Here is a 20840-nt window from a genome sequence, read left to right as displayed (position 1 = left end):
AAAAAAAAAACTATGTGTTGAATGAAAAACCTTCCTGTTTGCTTATCATACTAGTTCAAATGGCTTCTTCAACGCAGACTCGAGAAAACGACAATAAAAGAAAACGATTAACACAAGCTTGTGAACTATGCAGAAGAAAAAAAGTACAAATAGACTTTACTGACCCGCCGCAGCAATCTTTTACTTATTTGACTCGTACATAGATAAAATGCGATGGAGGCAAGCCAACATGTGGAAACTGTACCAGACTCAACAACGCATGCACCTACAGCTCCAGCAATAAGAAGCGAGGCCCTCGACAAGGCTACATTGAAATGCTGGAGCAGAGATTAGCCAAGATGGAGCAAATCTTGCTGTCTGATTCAGCAGCCACACAGGAAGCAGAGTCCTCCAAGCATGAGGAAGACACAGATCCTGTAGATCAAGACACAGACACAAGGCTGGACGAAGAGCCGCACGCATCCAGAGCAGCCACATCTACCACGGCAGACAGCATACCCACCACGCACAGTAGCATCAGAACCAAGAGCACGGCCAGCAAACGCTCCAGCGAAGACACTCTGCACGATGCTGCATCCCCTACCTCATTCTCGAGCCTTTCCTCCAACTTTCCTTCACCACCAGCCATGATGAACCATCACCATCACCACCAGCATCCACCTCGACACTCTGCGCCGCAAGATAACAACAACTCTTACTTGCTGCCTCCCATGAATGTCATTGAACACATGGTAGATCTTTACTTTAAATACCTCTTCTCAGGCACACCCATCTTTGACGAAACAGCACTCAGAAGCGACATTCGAGAGCGGCGCTGTTCCGACTTTTTGCTGCTATCACTGTTTGCAGCCTGTGCTCGATTCTCTGACCGTCCAGACATCAAAGAGATACCCGCTTGGCATGCAGGTGAAAAGTATGCGGAAAAGGCAAGAGCCATGATTTTGAGAGCTGTGGACGAGCCCACAATATCCAATCTGCAAGGCTTGACTCTGCTCTGTCTCCATGAATACGGCTGTGGCAGAGGGCCCAGGAGCTGGATGTATGGTGGCATGGCGATTCGTATGGCCATGGAATTAGGCCTTCATGAGGATCTAGATGAAGACGAAAACGGGAACGATAATCATACATTGGAAAAGCTGATGCAACAAGAGACTCGTCGTCGACTCTTTTGGACTATCTACTCGATCGACAAGTTTTCCAGTGCTGCTACAGGACGACCTTCTAGTTTACAAGATGTCTTTTGTACAGCCTTTTTGCCTGCTAAAGTAGATGACTACAGCAGTGATCAATATTACACAGAGACATTGGACAAGAGTCGATTTGTTCTATTGAATGTGAATGGGCTGAAGGAGACTCAATTGGTTGGCTCTACTTTGGTGAATGGCGCTGCCGCTGGTAGTGGTAGTTTGGACAGCAATGAAGACCCTGCCTCGCCTTCTGCTGCTGCTGTTGCTGCATCGCCTGTAGGTAGAAGGCCTCCCCTGAATTGCTATGCTTACCTCATCCGTGCCACTAGTCTACTTGGCAGGGTCACCGCTTTCATCAACTCTCGAAAAGACCAGCACAACCTTGTACCTCCATGCCATCCTGACTCTGAGTTCTCCAAACTAGATCGTGCTATAGGCGAGTGGTATGACCAGCTACCCATGCAACTCAAGAACACGCCTGCCAATTTTGAAATGTACAGGGAAGTCAACCGCCACAAGAACAGCCGACAGTTCATCTTGGTAATGTCTCGTCTTCTCTGATAAGCATGAAAGCCTCCCCACTAATATTAATCCCACTACAGCTACATGTGCTTTACAATACATTGATTGTATTATTGCACAGACCCTCACTGGTGATTGCTGACACTCTGGATCGAGACGTTGTTCAGCCTGAAATCAAAGCATTCATACAAGGCAGTGTCAACAAGTGCATGGCTGCTGTGGATAATGTCACACTCTTGCTCAAGGAAATTGGCAAATACAAGGAGCTCATGCCACCTTTTATCACCTATCTTGCTTACACAGTTGCCACTGTCGTTGTTAGCTCCTCGTTTTCATCGTCTCAGAAAGAAGCTGAGAAGGCCAAGCAAGCATTGGGTGTCTATTTTCAACTCTTACTGGTAAGTCTATATCTTGGACAGAGATAGTGATCCACTCATCATCCTCTGATATAGTCTGCTCGTAATCTATGGGCCATGGCAGACAAGCTGTACTTTATGATCCGTGATCTGTACGCCATTCATACTAATGTATTGAGACGACAGTTGGAGACCAAGAAGGCTGCTGCTTCCAGCACACAACAGCAAACCCAGATGCAACAACCATCGCAGCAGCAATTGCAGCATATACAGCAACAGCAACAGCAGATGCAGTTTCAACAAGAACAGCACATTCAACATCAAATACAACAGCAACAGCAACTACCACAGCAACAGCAAATGTTACAGATGCAAATGCAACAGTTTGGAAGCGGCCAAACGCCCTCCGCCCTCTCTAATAATGGGTTGGCAGACTGGATGTTGCCATATCACATTGCTGCCATGTCGAGCGATACACCAAATTTGGATATTGCTTCCTCGCAACTCGAGTTGGAATTCCTCACTGCCAACAATGTCTTTCAGATCCCTGAAGGGTACGAACAGCCCTTGATGTTTGGCTCTGTAGGTCTGAATTTCGATAGCACGACTAGTGGTAGCAGCAACACCAACACTAACAGTGGCGATGTTGCGCTTGACGCTAATGCTAATCCAACGACAACAGCTACCTCCAATAACAACATGTAATACTACCTATCTTTCTTGTATACTTTTTTTTTAACTTACATACTACTCCACTTTTTATTACACCTGCACCCTTCTCTTCCTCGATCGTTTTTTTTTTTGGCTTTATGAATGTATCATCATCATCATCATCATCATCACCATCATCATCATGAGAATAAAATCAACCCATTTGATCTTACTGAATGATATCGAAATGCTGGATCCACACCAAACATGGGGCCAACCAGCAATGGTGTCCATTGACGATGCTCTTATGCGAAATAGCAGCCATAAATCAAGCTGCAATGACGATACAATGTCCTGTAGCATGGTACCAACATTTGCCATGGGAGATCCATAGAGGAGGCATTGGCATAGATGGGCCTATATGGCTCACACATCGGGGTTCGCCCTGTGATGACGTTTTTTGAACGCGTTATTCTTCATGAACATGTGTGAGAGGCATAAGGATCTCCTTTTAGAAAGTCATCTCCCTCCAAAAAAAAAAAAAAAAAAAAAAAAAAAAAAAAAAAAGAGAGAGAGAGCACCGAATAATTTCCTCTCTCTTTTTCTCTCCTCTTCTACAACTTTTTTTTTTTTCTCAACTTTATAAAGGCTTGTATATTAACGATATACCCCCCACCTCCTTCCTCGTATACATCTTTTTGGACAAAGCCTATACACCCTTTTATATACGTAATTGCATAACAGCATGCTTATCAGTCTTACAGCATGAGTAGTGAATCAGAATTATCCAACGCTTCTACACCTAGTCCTAAGCAGCAACGAGCCACTACCACCAAACTCCAGAAAGCAAGTCTTGCTCGTATCGTCAAGGCGCAAGTGACCTTGCTCATATCCAACCTCAATAACGACAATTTTACCCGAAAATCCACAGAAATCCACTCTGTAAGCAGCAATTATGTCATGATGGATGTTGTAAGTAGCCTACTAAACGTTTACTCTTGGACTAGTTGATCGAAACGCATGGAGAGGATATCCGTGAACATTTGTTTCGTTACCTACTTTCCGACATCTACAAATTAAACCTGATTAAAGACGAAAGCTCTCCTCATTTCCGATTGTTGAAAGAGAATGCAGTATTTTCTACGCAGGACAATAAGAAATTGGAAGCCATGATCAGCTTTAGCTTGGCTCTGCAGCAGTTTTCCAAGTCGGATGTAGCCTCCAAAGCTGATATTTGCCATTTGTTTGACAGACTTGAACTGGATCCATTTGACAAGATAGTATTCACGTTGCCTCTATTCTCCGGTGTCAAGGGCGAAATCAGTGAACAAGGTGAGTGTATGGGAAGAGAGCAAGGTCCAATGGAGGTGACTGAACAGAATACACGTATAGCCAAAAGTGTCTTTGGAGCCAACCTGCAAAACGCCATTGCTTACATGTCAACCATCGAGTCTATCCCTGACAAAGTGCTGCAATACCTGCTGGACGCGATTGCACATGCATTGAGCGAGGATTCATACCAGTTTGATTATGAGAAGCTTCAGCGCCTCATCACACTAGCTTCAGAACGATTCATGTTGGATACATCCGTGGTGGATCAGCTGCAACGGCTGCTCAGCATCAAGACGAAGCAGCATGGTGGACACCTGTCCAAAGACGATGATCAGCAATTCAAGCAAAGCATAATTGAAATGTACAACAACAATCCTGCCTCGGTTACACGAATTCTAGATTTGACAAAAGAAATCCATGTAAATGAGCCCATCCAGCATGAATTCCAATGAAATTATATACTGACGAATTTATAAATACAGGCTCTTCCCCAGATTTTGGATTCGCTGCCGCCTTATTTAGCGTTGGATTTGGCCTCTCTCGCGGATCATCAAAAGGCGATGCATTTGGAGTCGTGGTTGCAGGAGAAACTGAAGAATCCAGAGCAAAAGGAAGTGTTTGCCAATCAGTGTCTACTGTATCTGAACCAGAAAGTGTCCATTGAAGCTCAACGCCAAGAAGGCTCGCAACAGTATCTGCCGATTCCACTGTCACTGGAAGCCATGAGCACATTTCTCAGAGTCTTATCAGACAGGTAAGTGCGCTATCATGGTTGCTCATTACTGCCAATACTCATGTTCGCGCATTGTGTAGTCCCATCTCTCCTGCATTGATCAATACAACCAAGGAAGTGCAGAATCGCTGTCTCCAGACCTTCCCCAAGCTGATGAATGTGCGCACCCAGGCAGCCCCTGGATCCACTGGATCTGAAGTCTCATTCAAGCCTGACGTGGAGGAAGAAGCCAACCTGTATTACGAGCGAATCTACAACGGAGAGCTTTCAACCGATGTCATGATCGATCTGCTAAAGAAACTCAGCGCCTCCAAAGAGCCTCGCGAACAAGACGTCTTTGCTTGCATGGTCCACAACCTGTTTGACGAATACTCGTTCTTTCCAAAGTACCCAGACAAGGAACTCTCCATCACCAGTATCCTGTTTGGCTCGTTGATTCAGCACCGATTGGTGTCCTATGTTCCTTTGGGCGTTGCGTTGCGCTACGTGTTGGATGCACTGCGAAACCCCATGGGCTCCAAAATGTTCAACTTTGGTGTGCAAGCACTACGCCAATTCCAAAATCGGTTGAGTGAATGGCCACAATACTGCTCTCATTTATTGCAGATTCCTGATCTCGTGCAGTCTCAGCCTGATCTAGCTGCGTTTATACAAAATGCAATGAACCATCAGGAAGTGCAAGTGAAGCCAGGCGAGGATTTGGACCCCAATGCCAACAACAGCAACCGAGCGACTCTTGAGCCATTCACCAGTATACAGGTGCCTCAGGTACCAGCCACTGCGGATGTGGTGTATTCAGAGCCTGCTGACGCGGTGCAGGACAAGATATTGTTCATCATCAACAACGTTGCTCAGAACAACATTGACAGTAAAGTAGCAGACCTGTTGCAGGTATTAAAACCTCCCACCTTCAAGTGGTTCAGCAATTATTTGGTGGTCAAGCGTATCTCTTCAGAGCCCAATTACCACGATCTCTACATCCTAGTCTTGGATTCTGTCAAATCGAAACTTCTCAATGAACATGTTCTTTGCGAAACGTACGCCAACATTTCCATCTTGTTGAACTCTGAAAAGACAGTATCCAATTCATCCGAGCGATCGTTGCTGAAGAATCTAGGTTCCTGGCTGGGTAGAATGACGCTGGCAAAGAACAAGCCTATTTTGCACAAGCATATTGCGTTCAAGGCAAGTCCATGTTTTGGACTTTGTAGCATTTTGTACAATACTAACACCATTGATAGGACTTGTTGCTGGAGGGTTACGATACTCAGCGCTTGATCGTAGTGATTCCATTTGTATGCAAGGTGCTAGAACAGTGTAGTCAGAGCAGCGTCTTTAAGCCGCCCAATCCTTGGTTAGTGGCTATTCTGAGATTGATGGTGGAATTGTACGACTTTGCAGAACTCAAGCTCAACCTCAAGTTTGAAATTGAAGTACTATGCAAAACTCTGTCGTTGGATTTGAAGGGTAGGTACAAGCAAGTAAGAAGCAAATGATCATGTACTAAGCCCTTGTTCTCAGACATCAAGCCCACCTCTGTGCTGAAGAATAGACAGCCTCAGAACCAACCATCCAGAAACACATTCGCAGCACATGGTGCAGGCTATCCAGGACGCGCTGCTGCGGGAGGTAATCCCTTGTTACAGAATGCTGATGTGGACGGACAAGCAGACATTGCAGAGGCTCCTATTCCAGTCCCCAATCTCGCTCCATACATTGCATTCAACCCGCAAATTCCTCTCTATACAAACCAACCTGCAGCAAGACGATTGGTACTTCAAGCATTCACTGAGTCCATACGTGAGATCATCGGCCCAGTGGTTGAACGTGCTGTTGCTATTGCTGTTGTGTCGACTCGTGATTTAGTATCCAAGGATTTCGTTATGGAAGCAGATGAAAACAAGATGCGTAAGGCTGCTCATATGATGGCCCAAAATTTGGCTGCAAGTTTGGCCATGGTCACTAGTAAGGAACCTTTGCGACTGAGCATTGTCAACAATCTACGAACTATCTTTTTGGCGCATGGCATGAATGAAGTAAGTGTGTTGGGCGGTGGAACAGCCGTAGACAATCGACTCATGCTGTGTGTTATGTTGTTTAGAGTATGGCAGAGCAAGCCATCATATTGACAGTAGCTGATAATTTGGATCTGATGTGTGCAGTGATTGAGAAGGCTGCCATGGAAAAAGCTACGCTGGAGATAGATGAAGTACTGGCAATGGCGCTTTTGAATCGTAAGAAGCATCATGAAGTACGACCCAATCAGCCCTATATCGACATGGATACGTATCAAATGTCTGGATTTGCCAACACATTACCAGCCCTTCTTCGCCCTAAACCAAGCGGTTTGCAACCTTCTCAGTTGAGCGTGTACGAAGACTTTATGCGAATTCCACGAGCAGCACCTTCGGCCGCGTCTACAACACCCATGATGGATCGTGCCATGGCACGCGTGGACCCAGGTTTCCACTATGGCAGCAACTCGCCTCTTGCAACCTCTACTGCATTTGACAACAGCTTGGTGGGAAATCAGCAACAACAATTGCCTCAAGCAAGCGCCCATGTGATTTTGGAACGATTTGCTCACTGTATCACAGAACTCGAAAAGCTGACAAGTCAAACCAACATCAACACCGTCAATGCACTTCCACAGCACAGCGATATACGTACGTTGATTCGACAAGTGCCCATGCTTGCATTTTCCAGCTTTGATAAAGCGGAAGCAGCAAGAACTTTTGCCCAAAAGATTGTGCAGTTGTTATACAAGAGTGAGAAACAACTCACCATTGAAGCGTATGTGGTCATTCTGGAGCATCTCTGCGAACTATCTCCCACCGTCGGCTCATTGGTGACCTCCTGGCTTACGCACGCAGATGATGAACGCAAGTACAATGTGCCCGTGACAGTGGCACTCATCAAGGCAGGTTTGATCGACCTCCCAGAGCAAGATCAAGAATTATCTATCTTGATTGAAAGTGGTCGCACCAGTGCAATTGAGTTTACAGCAAGATTGATTCGTGCTTGTTTATTTGGTGAACATCCTCTGGCTACGCGTCATGAATTTATGGCTTCACTAGAGGCTTTGAGCAATTTGCGAGGCAACAAGCTTCCGGAATCTGTATTGGCTTTGATGGAGGATATGCGCACCATACTTAGCTCTCATCATCAGCAACAGCAACAGCAGCACTTGATGCGTGACAATCAAACGCAAGATAACAGTAAAGACGCTGCTCTGCGTGAACAGTTCCAGTTCTTTTTTGCTGAATGGGTCAGATTGTATCAACACCCTGCTACGACAGAGAAGACAATGTTGGCATTTGCAACACAGTTATCTCAGCAAAGCATTCTCAAAATAGACGGCATGCTGGCTTTGTTCTATCGTGTCTGTATTGAGGTGTCTGTGGAGCATGCCATCAAATCCAAAATGATGCCTGGTCAGTCGCCTGCTCTTGGATATCACCCTATTGACGCGCTGTCCAAACTCGTTATGTGCTTTGTTCGAATGCCACCTACTTCACCCGAAAATGACCAAGCAGATGCATTAGCTTACTTCACAAATGCTCTGTCTGTTGTCGTGCTGTGTATATCTCAGCATCACGAAGTGCGTGGTCAACATTTCGACCAGCGTCCCTTCCTTCGCCTTTTTACATGTCTCTTGTCAGACCTCCATTCTGCTGAACAACACATTCAACCTCTCTATATTCCTCTGTTAACTGCTTTCAGTAACACTTTGTATACTTTGCAACCAACACACTATACAGGCTTCACATTTGCCTGGCTCCAACTCGTGTCACATAGATTTTTCATGCCTCAATTATTGTTGGCAGAAAACCAAAAGGTAAGCTGATTTCTCGCATGTCACGACGAAATGCAAGATGTGCTAAGCACTCATTGTAGGGATGGCCCACCTTTCAGAGACTGTTGGTTTGCTTATTCCAATTCCTTGTACCATACTTACGCAACGTAGAGCTCCATGATACCACTCGCATGTTGTACAGAGGCACACTACGTGTACTGCTGGTCTTATTGCATGACTTTCCTGAGTTCCTTTGTGATTATCACTATAGCTTCTGTGATGTTATTCCCGCAACCTGTATTCAAATGCGCAACTTGATTCTTAGTGCCTTCCCTCGTAACATGCGCTTACCGGATCCCTTCACTCCCAACCTCAAGATTGATTTATTGCCTGAAATTCACCAATCGCCTCGCATACTATCCGACTTTGCTGCAATTATTGACAATTGCGGGCTCAAAAAAGACCTGGATCAATACTTTAACACATCAAGGGCGCCATCAAGTCGATTCTTGAACGATCTGCCTGGCCGCCTGTTAAATGAAAGCAAAGACTACAATGTTCCGTTGATGAATGCTGTGGTGTTCTATTTGGGCATCAGCACTATATCCAAAAAGACGACGTTTCATCAAGGTCCTGCTATGGAAATCTATCAATATTTGTTGTCGGAATTAGGCTCTGAAGGTAAAGGAAATACAACATTCGGCATGCAATGGATTAACATCTCGTTCAAATTACAAGGTCGCTACTTATTCCTGAGTGCTATCGCAAATCAATTGCGCTATCCTAATAGCCATACACATTACTTTAGTTGTGTCTTGCTCTATTTGTTTGTCGAAAGCAAGAAGGATATCGCAAAGGAACAAATCACTCGTGTGCTGTTGGAACGTTTGATTGTCAATAGACCACATCCTTGGGGTTTGCTGATCACGTTTATTGAACTAATCAAAAACCCACATTACAGCTTTTGGAGTCATTCGTTCACTCGTTGCGCCACAGATATCGAACGTTTATTTGAAAGTGTTTCAAGGTAAGAAAACGGATAAGAGTTGCTCAAGCAAAACATTCAATTACTTAATGCTACCTCTTTTATGACAGGTCTATCAATCAAAACTAATTAGGATTATCATGCTTGCTTAACAATGCACCATTATACCTTTATTTTCCTCTTTATCAAAACGTGGAAGCTGTACAATAATTCTTATCAACATTTATTCATAAACAATGTATATTTTTTTAATAAACAAAAATCAATCTAATCAGATGGCATATACAGTATAATAGCTGAATCCATTCATGTAGAGACCCTTAACATTGGAAATACTATCGACTTTCTCTGTAATCTTCAAAGCTGTACCTTTTTTTTTGGCGGGAGGTTTTATCACATCGCAGTGTTGATAGATTGAACAAGATCGAAGCCTTCTAATTATTTGTTGTTGGAATCGAATTCATATATATATATATATATATATGTACGGTATTATACTGTATATATACTATATTCCAATGGTACTAACCGTTTAACTTTGTTACAATTAATGATAGTGTTACCTTTCTGAAGGATCCTAATGTTGTCTCAAAACACACCCGCCTTATAATATAATTGAAATTTTTGTTTAAATGGGCGGCTCTACTTTATTACTACAGGAAATTTGAGCATTACAAATCCAATGCTGGAAGGAGTGAGAATACATAATTAAAGAGCTAATTTCCTTAAATAGTGAAAGGCGCTCATTGTTAATTTAGAAGCCCAGTTATAGTCCCGCGCCCAAATTGGAAAATTCGATTGTGCCCCGAGGATAGTGGTGTAAACCAAATATGCGTAGATATCATGGTTGTTGAAAAATTTAGGATTTTCGATGCTGATTGTTCTAATTCCACATCAATTGGCTTGCATCTATACTATCCTGAGTCAAAGTGCAGGGTCAAATACACTGTTCTAAATAGTAATCATTGGAATATCAGCTCGCAATCCCATTCAGATCCATGACTGATCCTTGATTTAATAACGCTAGCCCCAAATATTGAATGGAAAATCGGCCACTTAACTTAATGTGAGAGCACCAACGAGTAAACAGATAACCGGCTACACCTGAATCAGAGATAGCACCGACTTGAACTAACGCCAAATATCAATTGACAATGCACAATGTGAGATAAAACAGCTTGTAGCAACACCAAATGTCTATAGCAATGCACAAAAAAGTCCACAACAAAAAATAATCCTTTTTGAATAAACCATAGCAGATAATAATATACAGATTAACATCTCAAATCCATAACCTTACATATTTCTTTATATAGGATATTGTCTTTTAGGAAATTGAGAATAACCAAGTAACCAAGAGAAAGATAAATACATATCAGGTTGTCGTGCCCAGAATTAGATAGCTTTTTTAAACCAAAAAATGCGAAGAAAGCGACTAAAAGGCGCTAGCGTAAGCTCGAAGGTTCTGGAAACTGATATCAGATATCGTTCTGATTACCAGTAGCTGCAATATCGAGCATTATGACTACTCGAAAGCTCCATGAATTAGTAGAAATGGACCTTATTGTTATATCAAATGTCATAGCAAGGTCTCACACTAAAGGTTTTAGGCTATTCTTAGGTCCTTTGGGTAAATCATGCTAATCATGATTTACAAATCAATTGTTGGGTAGATAGTAAACCTATTTGTATTATAGTTCATCATCATGCTGTAAACCCTAGCATAATGAAAAGTATATAAATGCATCCTTGGGATGCATTCTCAATAAAAGTGTAATTCTTTGGCAGATTCAATTTTACATTGTATTTTGACATAACACTTATATTTACACTGTTTCTATATTTTAGTTACACTCTATAGTTTTTTTTGGCAAGGTTATTGAATTGATATAGTTATAAAAGTAGTTCAAAAAAAAATGATAAATATCAAGCTCTCTATAATGATTACCTTGGTAGTTGGTAATCAAGATATAAGTATTGTTGTGTGGAAAGGAAGACTGTAAGAACTATCCCAATAATTATGAGAGATGAATTTAAGGGTTCTTTAGGTTTGTTCGTACTAGATTGGCACTAGTAACTAAACTCCAGATTAGAATAACAAGAAAAAAATGGATAATGTTTATTAGATGCAATTCAAAATACTATTTATATATGCTATTGTTCTATTGTAATTCTCCTGTCAGACTCAATTCAGATCCGAATGTCAGTGCCCTGATCAAATGTAACCCCAAATTGGATTGTCTTCAATTTAATGTCAATTTCATGTACCCACGTTCTTGAGTCGATCCCATTGTTTAAAATAGTAACACCCCAATTCCATTGTTGTAATTCCACTTGAATCTTGCATCGATTCGACATCAATTGGTTTGCATCTATCCTGAGTCAAAGTCCAGAGTCAAATCCACATTTCAAAATAGTAATACTTGGCTATTAGCGCGCAATCTCATTTAGATCCCTGACTAATTCATCGATTCAACATTATCGGCTCCAAATATTGATTAGATTTTCAGCTAAACTTGACAAGAAGCACCACGATTAAACGAATATGTAACAACAACAAAATAGAAGCGACACCAATTGAGTAAGCACCAACATTGATTAGCAATACACCAAATAGAGTCCACATCGACTAGAATAACAGTATCAACGCACCATCAAGAGATAATATACAGTTTTACAACAATTATATGAGTGTGTCAATGCACCAGAACACCGCACCAACGAGGAGTAACCCTTCAAGTAAGACATAGTAGATAAGTTAGAGAATTATACCTTGAATCCACCACCTTGCGCCTTTCCCATATACGGTATATTGCCTTTTTAGGAAATCGAGATAGAGCCAAGTAACCAAGAGAAAGATACACACGTATCAAAATGACAGGGTTGAAGGGTATTCTGACAGTGATTTAGATCTGCAGGATATCATTGACAGACTAAACACAAACAAGAATAAGAAGCGCAGGTTTAAACCTAGAGCGCCAGCTACCAGGAACATTAAACAGCGATTAACCTGGATAGCGCACAACATTACACAAACTATATTGGATAAAATCAATGTTCAAATCTAATATTAATAAAGCACCTTTTTATCCATTCAACTAAAAGGTTATAACACCTTCCTGAACAGTGTCTATATCTACTTCCATTTATATCTCGATCAGATCTCAGATTGCATATACTATCTTTACGTATTAGCATCAGACAAAAAACATTCAGGTTTCTTGGTGTAGTCGGTTATCACATCTGCTTAACACGCAGAAGGCCGCCAGTTCAAGTCTGGCAGAAATCATTTTTTGTACAATATTTGACTTAAAACGTCTTGCGAAAACGTTTTGCTTTTTAAAGATTTGGAATAGAATAGAGTATTGTTGCGAATTGGTAGTAGTATGTATAGTTTTAGTAAAAGGGGGTGTAAAAGAGATAGTAAGTTAGCCAAACCAAATCTACCTTTCAAATGAGAATTAGGTTTATAGTTATCCAACTAGAGTAAACAAAAAATAAACAGCAGCAGTAACGAAAGATATAATAGATAATATAAAAGAGTATGTGATACAATGAATCAATTATAATATGGAAAGGGTATATAAAAGACTCAAGGGGTCTTATAAATGACAGATGTATCGTACAGTATAAGAAAAGAAGTGAATATAACAATTAATGAGCTCTACTAAGTAAGATAGGCATTGAAATAATGTTAATGTGGAATATATCCACTATGATCTGCATTCCGGCAGTTCATCCAGTTACCAGATTTAGATATAAACTCTGGATTATATGTACGATATCGATTTATACTATAAGAAGATATGAACTTCAAATACGCTAGTACTATAAGATTCATACTACAGTGCGCGAAAAAAACGTTCCAGTGTTTTGCCAATTCGTAGTTTTACATTTACAGCTCTGTCAATTTTTCTTCAGTTTTAAAACTAAAGTAACACTACGAAAGCTTGGGTTTTTAGCCACAAAATGAGCAACTAAAATAATTGATAAGTAGATATTGAGCTAGTGCAACTGACGTAAGGTAAAAAATTTCGATTTTGTAAAACTGGAAATATCGCTTGATGACCTTATTGTTTGTATACATTCCACGAAAATAATCCGAGAGCCGTAATTTTTTATATCAGTTATGTTTAAAATGTTAGTTATCCGAGGAATGCTTAAAAAAGTATAAAGAAGCCTGAGATTTTGGTCTTTTCCCTTATTATATTTTACCATCTTTACTTCATCACTTATTTTAACATGACACGTCCCATTCCTCAGGAGGTTCAAGGATCTGTCAAGGCTCTTTTCAACCAAGGCTGTTCCCTCCGTGCCATTCAAAAAATCTCCCCAGATTTGTCCGTCAGTGTACTTTCTCGCTACAGGAAGAAGTTTCTTGGTCATTCAAAACATGCCAAACCCGGAAGACGCAGCAAAATCACTACGCAGAATATGAACTATATTGAGAGGAATCTCCGCAATGGTAATTTAGACGGCCCCAGGGGTGTGCAGTACTACCTTGCTTATATGGGAGTTTAGATGACTTCGAGGAATATACAGTATATACTCAAGCGCAAAGGGTTCAAGGCTAAAAGAAAGGCAAAGACCAATTTCGTGTCTGCGGAGAACCGGAAAAAGCGTCTTGTGTAAACCAAGAGACATCGACATTTGACTGCGGACGATTGGCGTAGATGGGGATTTTCCAATGAAACCATGGTCAACATGTGGGGATCTGACGGCGAATCTTTCTACTGGACTGACAGGCCCACTGAGTTGATGCCTCATCAAACTGAGGCTCAAGTTCAGGGAGATGGTGGTGGCGTTGTTTTCTGGGGCATGATAACAGCGGAGGAACCCAGCTATGGCTCCACCGCTAACGAAGGAACTGTTAGCTCAGAAGTTTATGCTGAAATTCTGGATTCATCTTTGCTAGATACTATCGAGTACTATGGGCTGGACAAGAAAACGTTTAGATTCCAGCAAGATAACGCAAGACCACATACTTCTGGTCCCATTAAAAAATGGTTCACGCATCACGGATTCTCTGTGCAAAGTGTCCTTGATTGGCCCCCCCAAAGCCCTAACCTAAACCTCATTGAACATGTCTGGCATCAACTAAACGTCGTTTGAACAAGTACCCTACTAGGGCCACCAGCCTTTCTGAGCTAAAAGACAGAATTGAACAGGAATGGTATAAATTCACAAAAAAAGACTGTCTTGAATACATAGGCAGCATGCCACGCCGAATCAAAGCGGTTATCAAGAGTAAAGGTGGTCCAACTAAATATTGAGCTTTTTTATAAAATTTAATAAATTCGACTTTTCACTTTTCATGAGGCTACCATTCTTTTTCTAATTACGTGAAAAAAGTGCATAATATATCATCTGATAGCCAACTATTTAGGCTATTTATGAAACTAAGTAAACCCCAGTAGCTTTGATATTTGCAGAGAAAACTGGCAATAGGTGCAATTTGGCAAAACACTGGAACGTTTTTTTCGTGCACTGTATTTACTCTGTCTATATTGTGGAATTTGAGGCTTGATAGACTAAAATTCACGGAAAAAAAAAGAATAAAAAAAACAGTAATGTCAACTTGATAAAGGTATATTTTATTATCAAACTGACAGGTGTAAAGTAAACTGAAGTCTCTCTACTGGCCAGGTAGATGATCCTTCTTATATACTATAACAATGGATAAAAGTTCTATTAATTAGATTGACAAATAAGTCAACTCAGATCAACTAATGTCTAATCATGCTAAAAGACAACTCCAGCAAGCTAATCATGATTTAGCTCTGTCTGGATGAATAATTAGACTCTCATCCGAAGTACCCTGATCTATCCTTTCCATAAGGATAATTAATATCGATCTAGTAGCATGTATCCGATAGGTACAGTCTTCTTAGTCTATATTAATAGTACATATCTGAGTGTATATCGCTAAGCATACATCTTTAGCATGTATCTGGATATATGGCATGTCTATAGCATATCGTAAGCATGTCTATAGCATGTCTCATATATAGTACAAGTCTGTAGTACATAAAGTATCTGTAGCTAGTATCACGGATATAAGCATGTGTCTTATAGCGTGGATCATGAAGTGCACATCTGAAGCAACAAGCTCATATTGCATTAATCTTGGTGCCTATCCAGATATGGTAAACATCCGTAGTCAATGTCGGAATACAAGTATAAGTCTATAGTGCCATCCATGTCCGTGGTGCCATCTATAGCCTATATCTTATATAGTATGAATCTTATAGTACTAGCGTATCTGAAGTCCATATCTTCTCATGATCATAGTATAAATCGATATCGTACATCTAATCCAGTGTACATACAGTTTATATCTAAATCTGGTAACTGGATGAACTGTCGGAATGCAGATCATAGTGGATGTATTCCACATATATTTCGTTATTCTAAACATATACTATTTTGCTTTTCAAGATCTCTGGGGTAATATCCTGGTTAACAAGGACTGAATTGGGATATGAAACTATTCTTGTACCACAGCAATATACTACATCAACGAACGAAGGATAGCTTACTTAATTCACAAGGGGGTTAATGCACCGTGACCCACAAAACTGTCGCAACGTTTAGCAATTTTTACTTTCAGACCTTACCAGCGGACGGAAATTTATTCAATAATTATGAATTTAGTATTTTCTGGAAGTTAAAACTAACGCCTCTTCAACAATGTATAGATAGTTGATATTAAGCAACGTGGACATATGCCGTATTTGGTTAAAAACATTATGTTTATTGGGGCAGTATTGTGAGATCTTTTGAAAAATCACAAATTCGGTGATTACTCAAACCCACAATTTGGAATAACTTTCAGAACGTCGTATAGAAGAGTCTCACCTAGTGCAGTTAGTCTCCATTACCCAACCCGGAGTTCTAAATATCAAGTAAGTCGATTATCAAGCCATGAAAGCCATTGCTGTCTCCAAGGTTAATTCCATAATCACTTTAAAATTTGAGGCTCTATAGACTAAAATGTACGAAAAAAAAGAATAAAAGACAATAAAGTCAACCTGATAAAGGTATATTTATTATCAAAATGACAATTGAAAAGTAAACTGAAGTATCTCTACTGGCCAGGTAGATGATCCTTCTTATATACTATAACAATGGATAAAAGTTCTATTAATTAGATTGACAAATAAGTCAACTCAGATCAACTAATGTCTAATCATGCTAAAAGACAACTCCAGCAAACTAATCATGATTTAGCTTTGCCTGGATGGATAATTAGACTCTCTTCCGAAGTACCCTGATCTATCCTTTCCATAAGGATAATTAATATCGATCTAGTAGCATGTATCCGATAGGTACAGTCTTCTTAGTCTATATTAATAGTACATATCTGAGTGTATATCGCTAAGCATACATCTTTAGCATGTATCTGGATATATGGTATGTCTATAGCATATCGTATGCATGTCTATAGCATGTCTCATATATAGTACAAGTCTGTAGTACATAAAGTATCTGTAGCTAGTATCACGGATATAAGCATGTGTCTTATAGCGTGGATCATGAAGTGCCCATCTGAAGCAACAAGCTCATATTGCATTAATCTTGGTGCTTATCCAGATATGGCAAACGTATGTAGTCAATGTCGGAATACAAGTATAAGTCTATAGCGCCATCCATGTCTGTCGTGCTGTTAAGCACAAAGAATAAAAGGATTATTATTTGTAGCTTATAAAAAATGCTCGATATTATAAAAACAAGAAAAGACTTATTTGAATAAGGTCAGACACAAAAACTAAAGATTTATTGATGAAGACAAGAGTTATTCTATCTATACTAAGTTCTGAATGCCAAAGTAGCAATTTATCTTGTACAAAGCTTATCACATCTGGTGAACCTCAGTATTTAGATAGCTGAGATGCACTTCAATTATCATAGCTTGTCCATGTTGTTGCACAACACAGACATATCTACCCATCAAGAATACCTTAATCTTTATAGACAGTTGTAGCCCTTCCGGCACAACAGGTGCCATCGATAGCCAATATCTTACACTACCGCGAAAAACTTAGCGGAAATGCTCTAAAATAGGTGTTTTTGTTGGTGCTTTTTTACAGCCAAAGTATTTGGAAAAGTTGGTGCTTTCGGTACAGGCTTCAAAATTAAAACACTCTAAATTTGGCGTCAATGCGCTAAGTGGTACAAATTGAAAATATTCCATCAACATTGCAGCACAAAAGTAAACCTTATTGAAAATAGAAACTGTTGTATAGCCGATGATATTTACTGCATTACACAACAGTTGAATCCTATACCGTGCAACGTTGTTCAGTTAAAAGACCAATAGTTGCTCATGGGGATTATGACATTGGAATGATATGGTTGGTGGATCTTTATTAATAGAATGCGCTATATATTACTCTTGGGGCAATTGTTGGGGCAGCAATCGTGCGATTATTGGATAGAATGATATGGAAAGCAGGATTATTGATGGATAAAATTGTCTTTTATTGATGGAAATATAGCAGAATATAGAATCATTGCTTTCAAATACATGCAGCGTGCTATACACATGGTAATGGGACGTTGCTCCGTTGGGTAGGCAATTCTTTTGACTCGTTATACAGCAGTTAGCTAGCTACCCTGTCATTCAAGAGCCTCCTGATTGTATTAAAGATAAAGCGGCAGTAGCTATACATGTTTACCCATTACGAAGAGTTCCATACAAGAGTAACAGAGATGAGGATTGACATGGAGATAAGCAGCCAGATTAGAGTTGATTGGCACCCACCACACGAGTATCTAAATGCAAAACTAATGTTAGTCATAGAGTTCAATCCTGAAAAATATTTAACAGCATACCACATTTGCCACGTACCATCATCGTAAACTTGACACACAAGCAGAACAACAACAACAGGATAGGAGGCGGTCATGAGAAACTATAAGAGATGATAGGAAATGTGAGCAACGATGGTACGGCACGATGTAAGATGCACAGAGTGATTGACAACTTACAAATATACTTTAGTATATGCTGGTTAGCGAAGATCTTCCAGCAGCAGCACCAGGGGAGGATGTTCTATTCTATATTCAATGTTTAGTCACTGCCATACTTCTCAGATGATGCTCCTTACCTACCGTTATTCCCACAGAGATGATTAAAACGGTGTGATACTAATAGGCAACAGCCACATTCGAGGAGAACCTACTGCGTTATCATCTGGCGTATGCTGCCGATAATATGTTTTTAATAAGAAAGCCACCAACAGAAACATTTGGTCAGATAAATTACTTACTTTGTACCAGAAAATGAATCGAAATTACGGAAAGAAAAGAAAAGAAAAAGGATTTAAAATAATTCACGAAAAAAAATACTCTTTTTATAGACAAAATTTAAAGTTTTATTACAGCATGTCATAACCATCAGAGTAGTAATAGTCATCAGCATCATCATTCAAAGCCCACTCTCCCCAAACATACGTTATCCAACGATCCGAAAGCTTTTGAAAGTCATCAACGTGTTCCCCCTCCATTGTAAAGCACATTGCTACTATAAGAGAAGAATAGACACACTGCATCATTGTATAATTGACTTTGCTTTTTCCTTCCAGACTGGCATCATTCAAACGCTTCGTTAGCACTCTTTCATAATCACAAGCTCGTGCGTAGTACATGAAATGATAGCTTGGATTATTTTCAATATCAAGCGCAGGTCCAAAGCGATACTTGTAATATTCAACGAAGCGCTTTACAGTGCTACAAACAGATGTGCAATGATAATTAATACTTTATTCAAAGAATTTGCATGACATATTATTTTTATTCTAACCTCATCAAATCTGAAGAGGAACAGGAACTCCAGCTATAGTCTAGGTAAGATTCACTAGGGTCTCTTGGAACCATTGGGGTTGCATGTACGCTTCTTGATGCAGTTAAGCGACCAGCAGTAGAGTTGCGGAAATCTTCATTATCATCGTCATCTTCACCCTCATCTGGGCCATCATCACCACCAGGACAATTGCCAGTAGCTCCATTACCAGAAAGAGAAACAGAAGACGAGAAACCATCAAAAGAGCTACTGTCAGAAGTACTACCAATAGCTCTTGTTGCAGAACGGCGGCGAGTCTTGTGGACAGAAGCCAACAGAGCCGTGGCACCCCAGCTGTTGGTACAACGATGCAAGATGAACCCATACTTCTGCGCATGTGCTTCAAAATACAGAGCATGCTTCAGGATTAATGCCTCATCCACACGACTCCAAGCTGGAACGACCTTGTCATCTACGGCCAAATCGTTGACATAATAGTATTCATCAAGAAGACGTTGGTGATAAACTAGACACATCTTGCGAAGGGCTTTGTATTGAGCAACGACAATCGGATGATTGAAAGTGTAACCCCTTTCATTGACGTCCCCACTTGACTTCATACTAAAGTTAATGAGGCCAAGCAAACGAGTTCTGGCATCAGGGTAAATGGCATTTCCTTGGGAGTTAACCTTGCCAGAGTTGATCCAGTACTCCAAAATCTCAGGGACAACTGGATTTATATCGCGAGGGCCACGCAAATTAGGGTTTCCTACAGGAGCAGGAGCCAAGTTACGCGCTAAAATAAATAACAATGTCAATGTCTATTTCAATTCAATGCACATCAGTGTTTACCTGTAGCAATCACTCTTCCGACATCAGTTTTATTGCCAAAAACACCATCATTCGTGGGTTGAACGGGAGGAAAGGTAGGAGACAACTGCTTGATGAGTTCCAATAAAAGATCACGATTAAGCTTAGACTCTTCCTTGAGTTCACCAACAAAAGCCTTGAGCTCCAGCATCTCTGTCTTGATAGCATCGAGGGGAGAAACTTGAGTGCGAATGGTTCTGTAGTTATTGTCCATTTTAGTGCAAAAAAAATAAATTTAACTTATAAATAATAGTTGATACTTTCCTGAAAACCAAAACACATGTTGCCCTTTTATACGTTCCATCCTGCTCTTGGATTCTATCTTTGCCATTCCAAGTGTCTTAATGACTCACTAGTTGTCTTTATTACTTGGACTTGATAGAGTCTTCATGAGTCATTAAGTCAGTTCAAAGTGAGCACCCTCTGTAATAACGCGACTGTAAGTTCGTGTAATGTCAACTGTCAATCATCTTTAAACTCACAGTAGCAAAACATCCAAACATTGAGACACAACCGACACCTTTGTGCAACTTGAAGAGTCAAAAATCACTATTAGTCATAGGTGCTACTATGTACCACAGAGACGATCAAACTACTATTTAAGCTTCACTACACATCACTTTG

At 40.4% G+C, this 20840-nt stretch overlaps 6 protein-coding genes and 1 non-coding gene across 7 annotated transcripts; 5 read left to right on the top strand and 2 right to left on the bottom strand.

Annotated features, from left to right (window-relative positions):
• Nucleotides 1-59: 59 nt before the first annotated feature.
• On the top strand, nt 60-2770 carry DUS3 (tRNA-dihydrouridine synthase 3; the record flags this gene model as incomplete). The annotated part of the gene is made up of 4 exons (XM_064820593.1): nt 60-143; nt 204-1727; nt 1790-2107; nt 2162-2770. The coding sequence occupies 4 exons, from the start codon at nt 60-62 to the stop codon at nt 2768-2770; spliced, it is 2535 nt and encodes an 844-aa protein (XP_064684513.1).
• A 711-nt stretch (nt 2771-3481) lies between these two features.
• ICP55 (aminopeptidase) lies at nt 3482-9691 on the top strand (the record flags this gene model as incomplete). The annotated part of the gene is made up of 10 exons (XM_064820592.1): nt 3482-3658; nt 3724-4048; nt 4109-4467; nt 4531-4802; nt 4862-5970; nt 6066-6248; nt 6303-6817; nt 6883-8619; nt 8679-9604; nt 9673-9691. The coding sequence occupies 10 exons, from the start codon at nt 3482-3484 to the stop codon at nt 9689-9691; spliced, it is 5622 nt and encodes a 1873-aa protein (XP_064684512.1).
• Nucleotides 9692-12777: 3086 nt separating this feature from the next.
• Nucleotides 12778-12851, top strand: ATC70_001193. Its single transcript has one exon. It is a non-coding gene; the product is annotated as a tRNA-Val (tRNA).
• A 953-nt stretch (nt 12852-13804) lies between these two features.
• Nucleotides 13805-14083, top strand: ATC70_001192 (uncharacterized protein; the record flags this gene model as incomplete). The annotated part of the gene is made up of 1 exon (XM_064820591.1): nt 13805-14083. The coding sequence occupies one exon, from the start codon at nt 13805-13807 to the stop codon at nt 14081-14083; it is 279 nt and encodes a 92-aa protein (XP_064684511.1).
• A 183-nt stretch (nt 14084-14266) lies between these two features.
• kes1_1 (Oxysterol-binding protein 4) lies at nt 14267-14674 on the top strand (the record flags this gene model as incomplete). Its single annotated transcript, XM_064820590.1, has 1 exon — nt 14267-14674. The coding sequence occupies one exon, from the start codon at nt 14267-14269 to the stop codon at nt 14672-14674; it is 408 nt and encodes a 135-aa protein (XP_064684510.1).
• A 4683-nt stretch (nt 14675-19357) lies between these two features.
• Nucleotides 19358-19966, bottom strand: ATC70_001190 (Phosphotransferase; the record flags this gene model as incomplete). The annotated part of the gene is made up of 1 exon (XM_064820589.1): nt 19358-19966. The coding sequence occupies one exon, from the start codon at nt 19964-19966 to the stop codon at nt 19358-19360; it is 609 nt and encodes a 202-aa protein (XP_064684509.1).
• Nucleotides 19967-20187: 221 nt separating this feature from the next.
• Nucleotides 20188-20430, bottom strand: ATC70_001189 (uncharacterized protein; the record flags this gene model as incomplete). Its single annotated transcript, XM_064820588.1, has 1 exon — nt 20188-20430. The coding sequence occupies one exon, from the start codon at nt 20428-20430 to the stop codon at nt 20188-20190; it is 243 nt and encodes an 80-aa protein (XP_064684508.1).
• Between the last annotated feature and the right edge of the window lie 410 nt (nt 20431-20840).

This window comes from Mucor velutinosus (assembly GCF_035048745.1).
Source record: "Mucor velutinosus strain NIH1002 chromosome Unknown tig00000041, whole genome shotgun sequence".
Lineage (NCBI taxonomy): Eukaryota > Fungi > Mucoromycota > Mucoromycetes > Mucorales > Mucoraceae > Mucor > Mucor velutinosus.
This window is presented reverse-complemented; position numbering and strand designations above follow the sequence as displayed.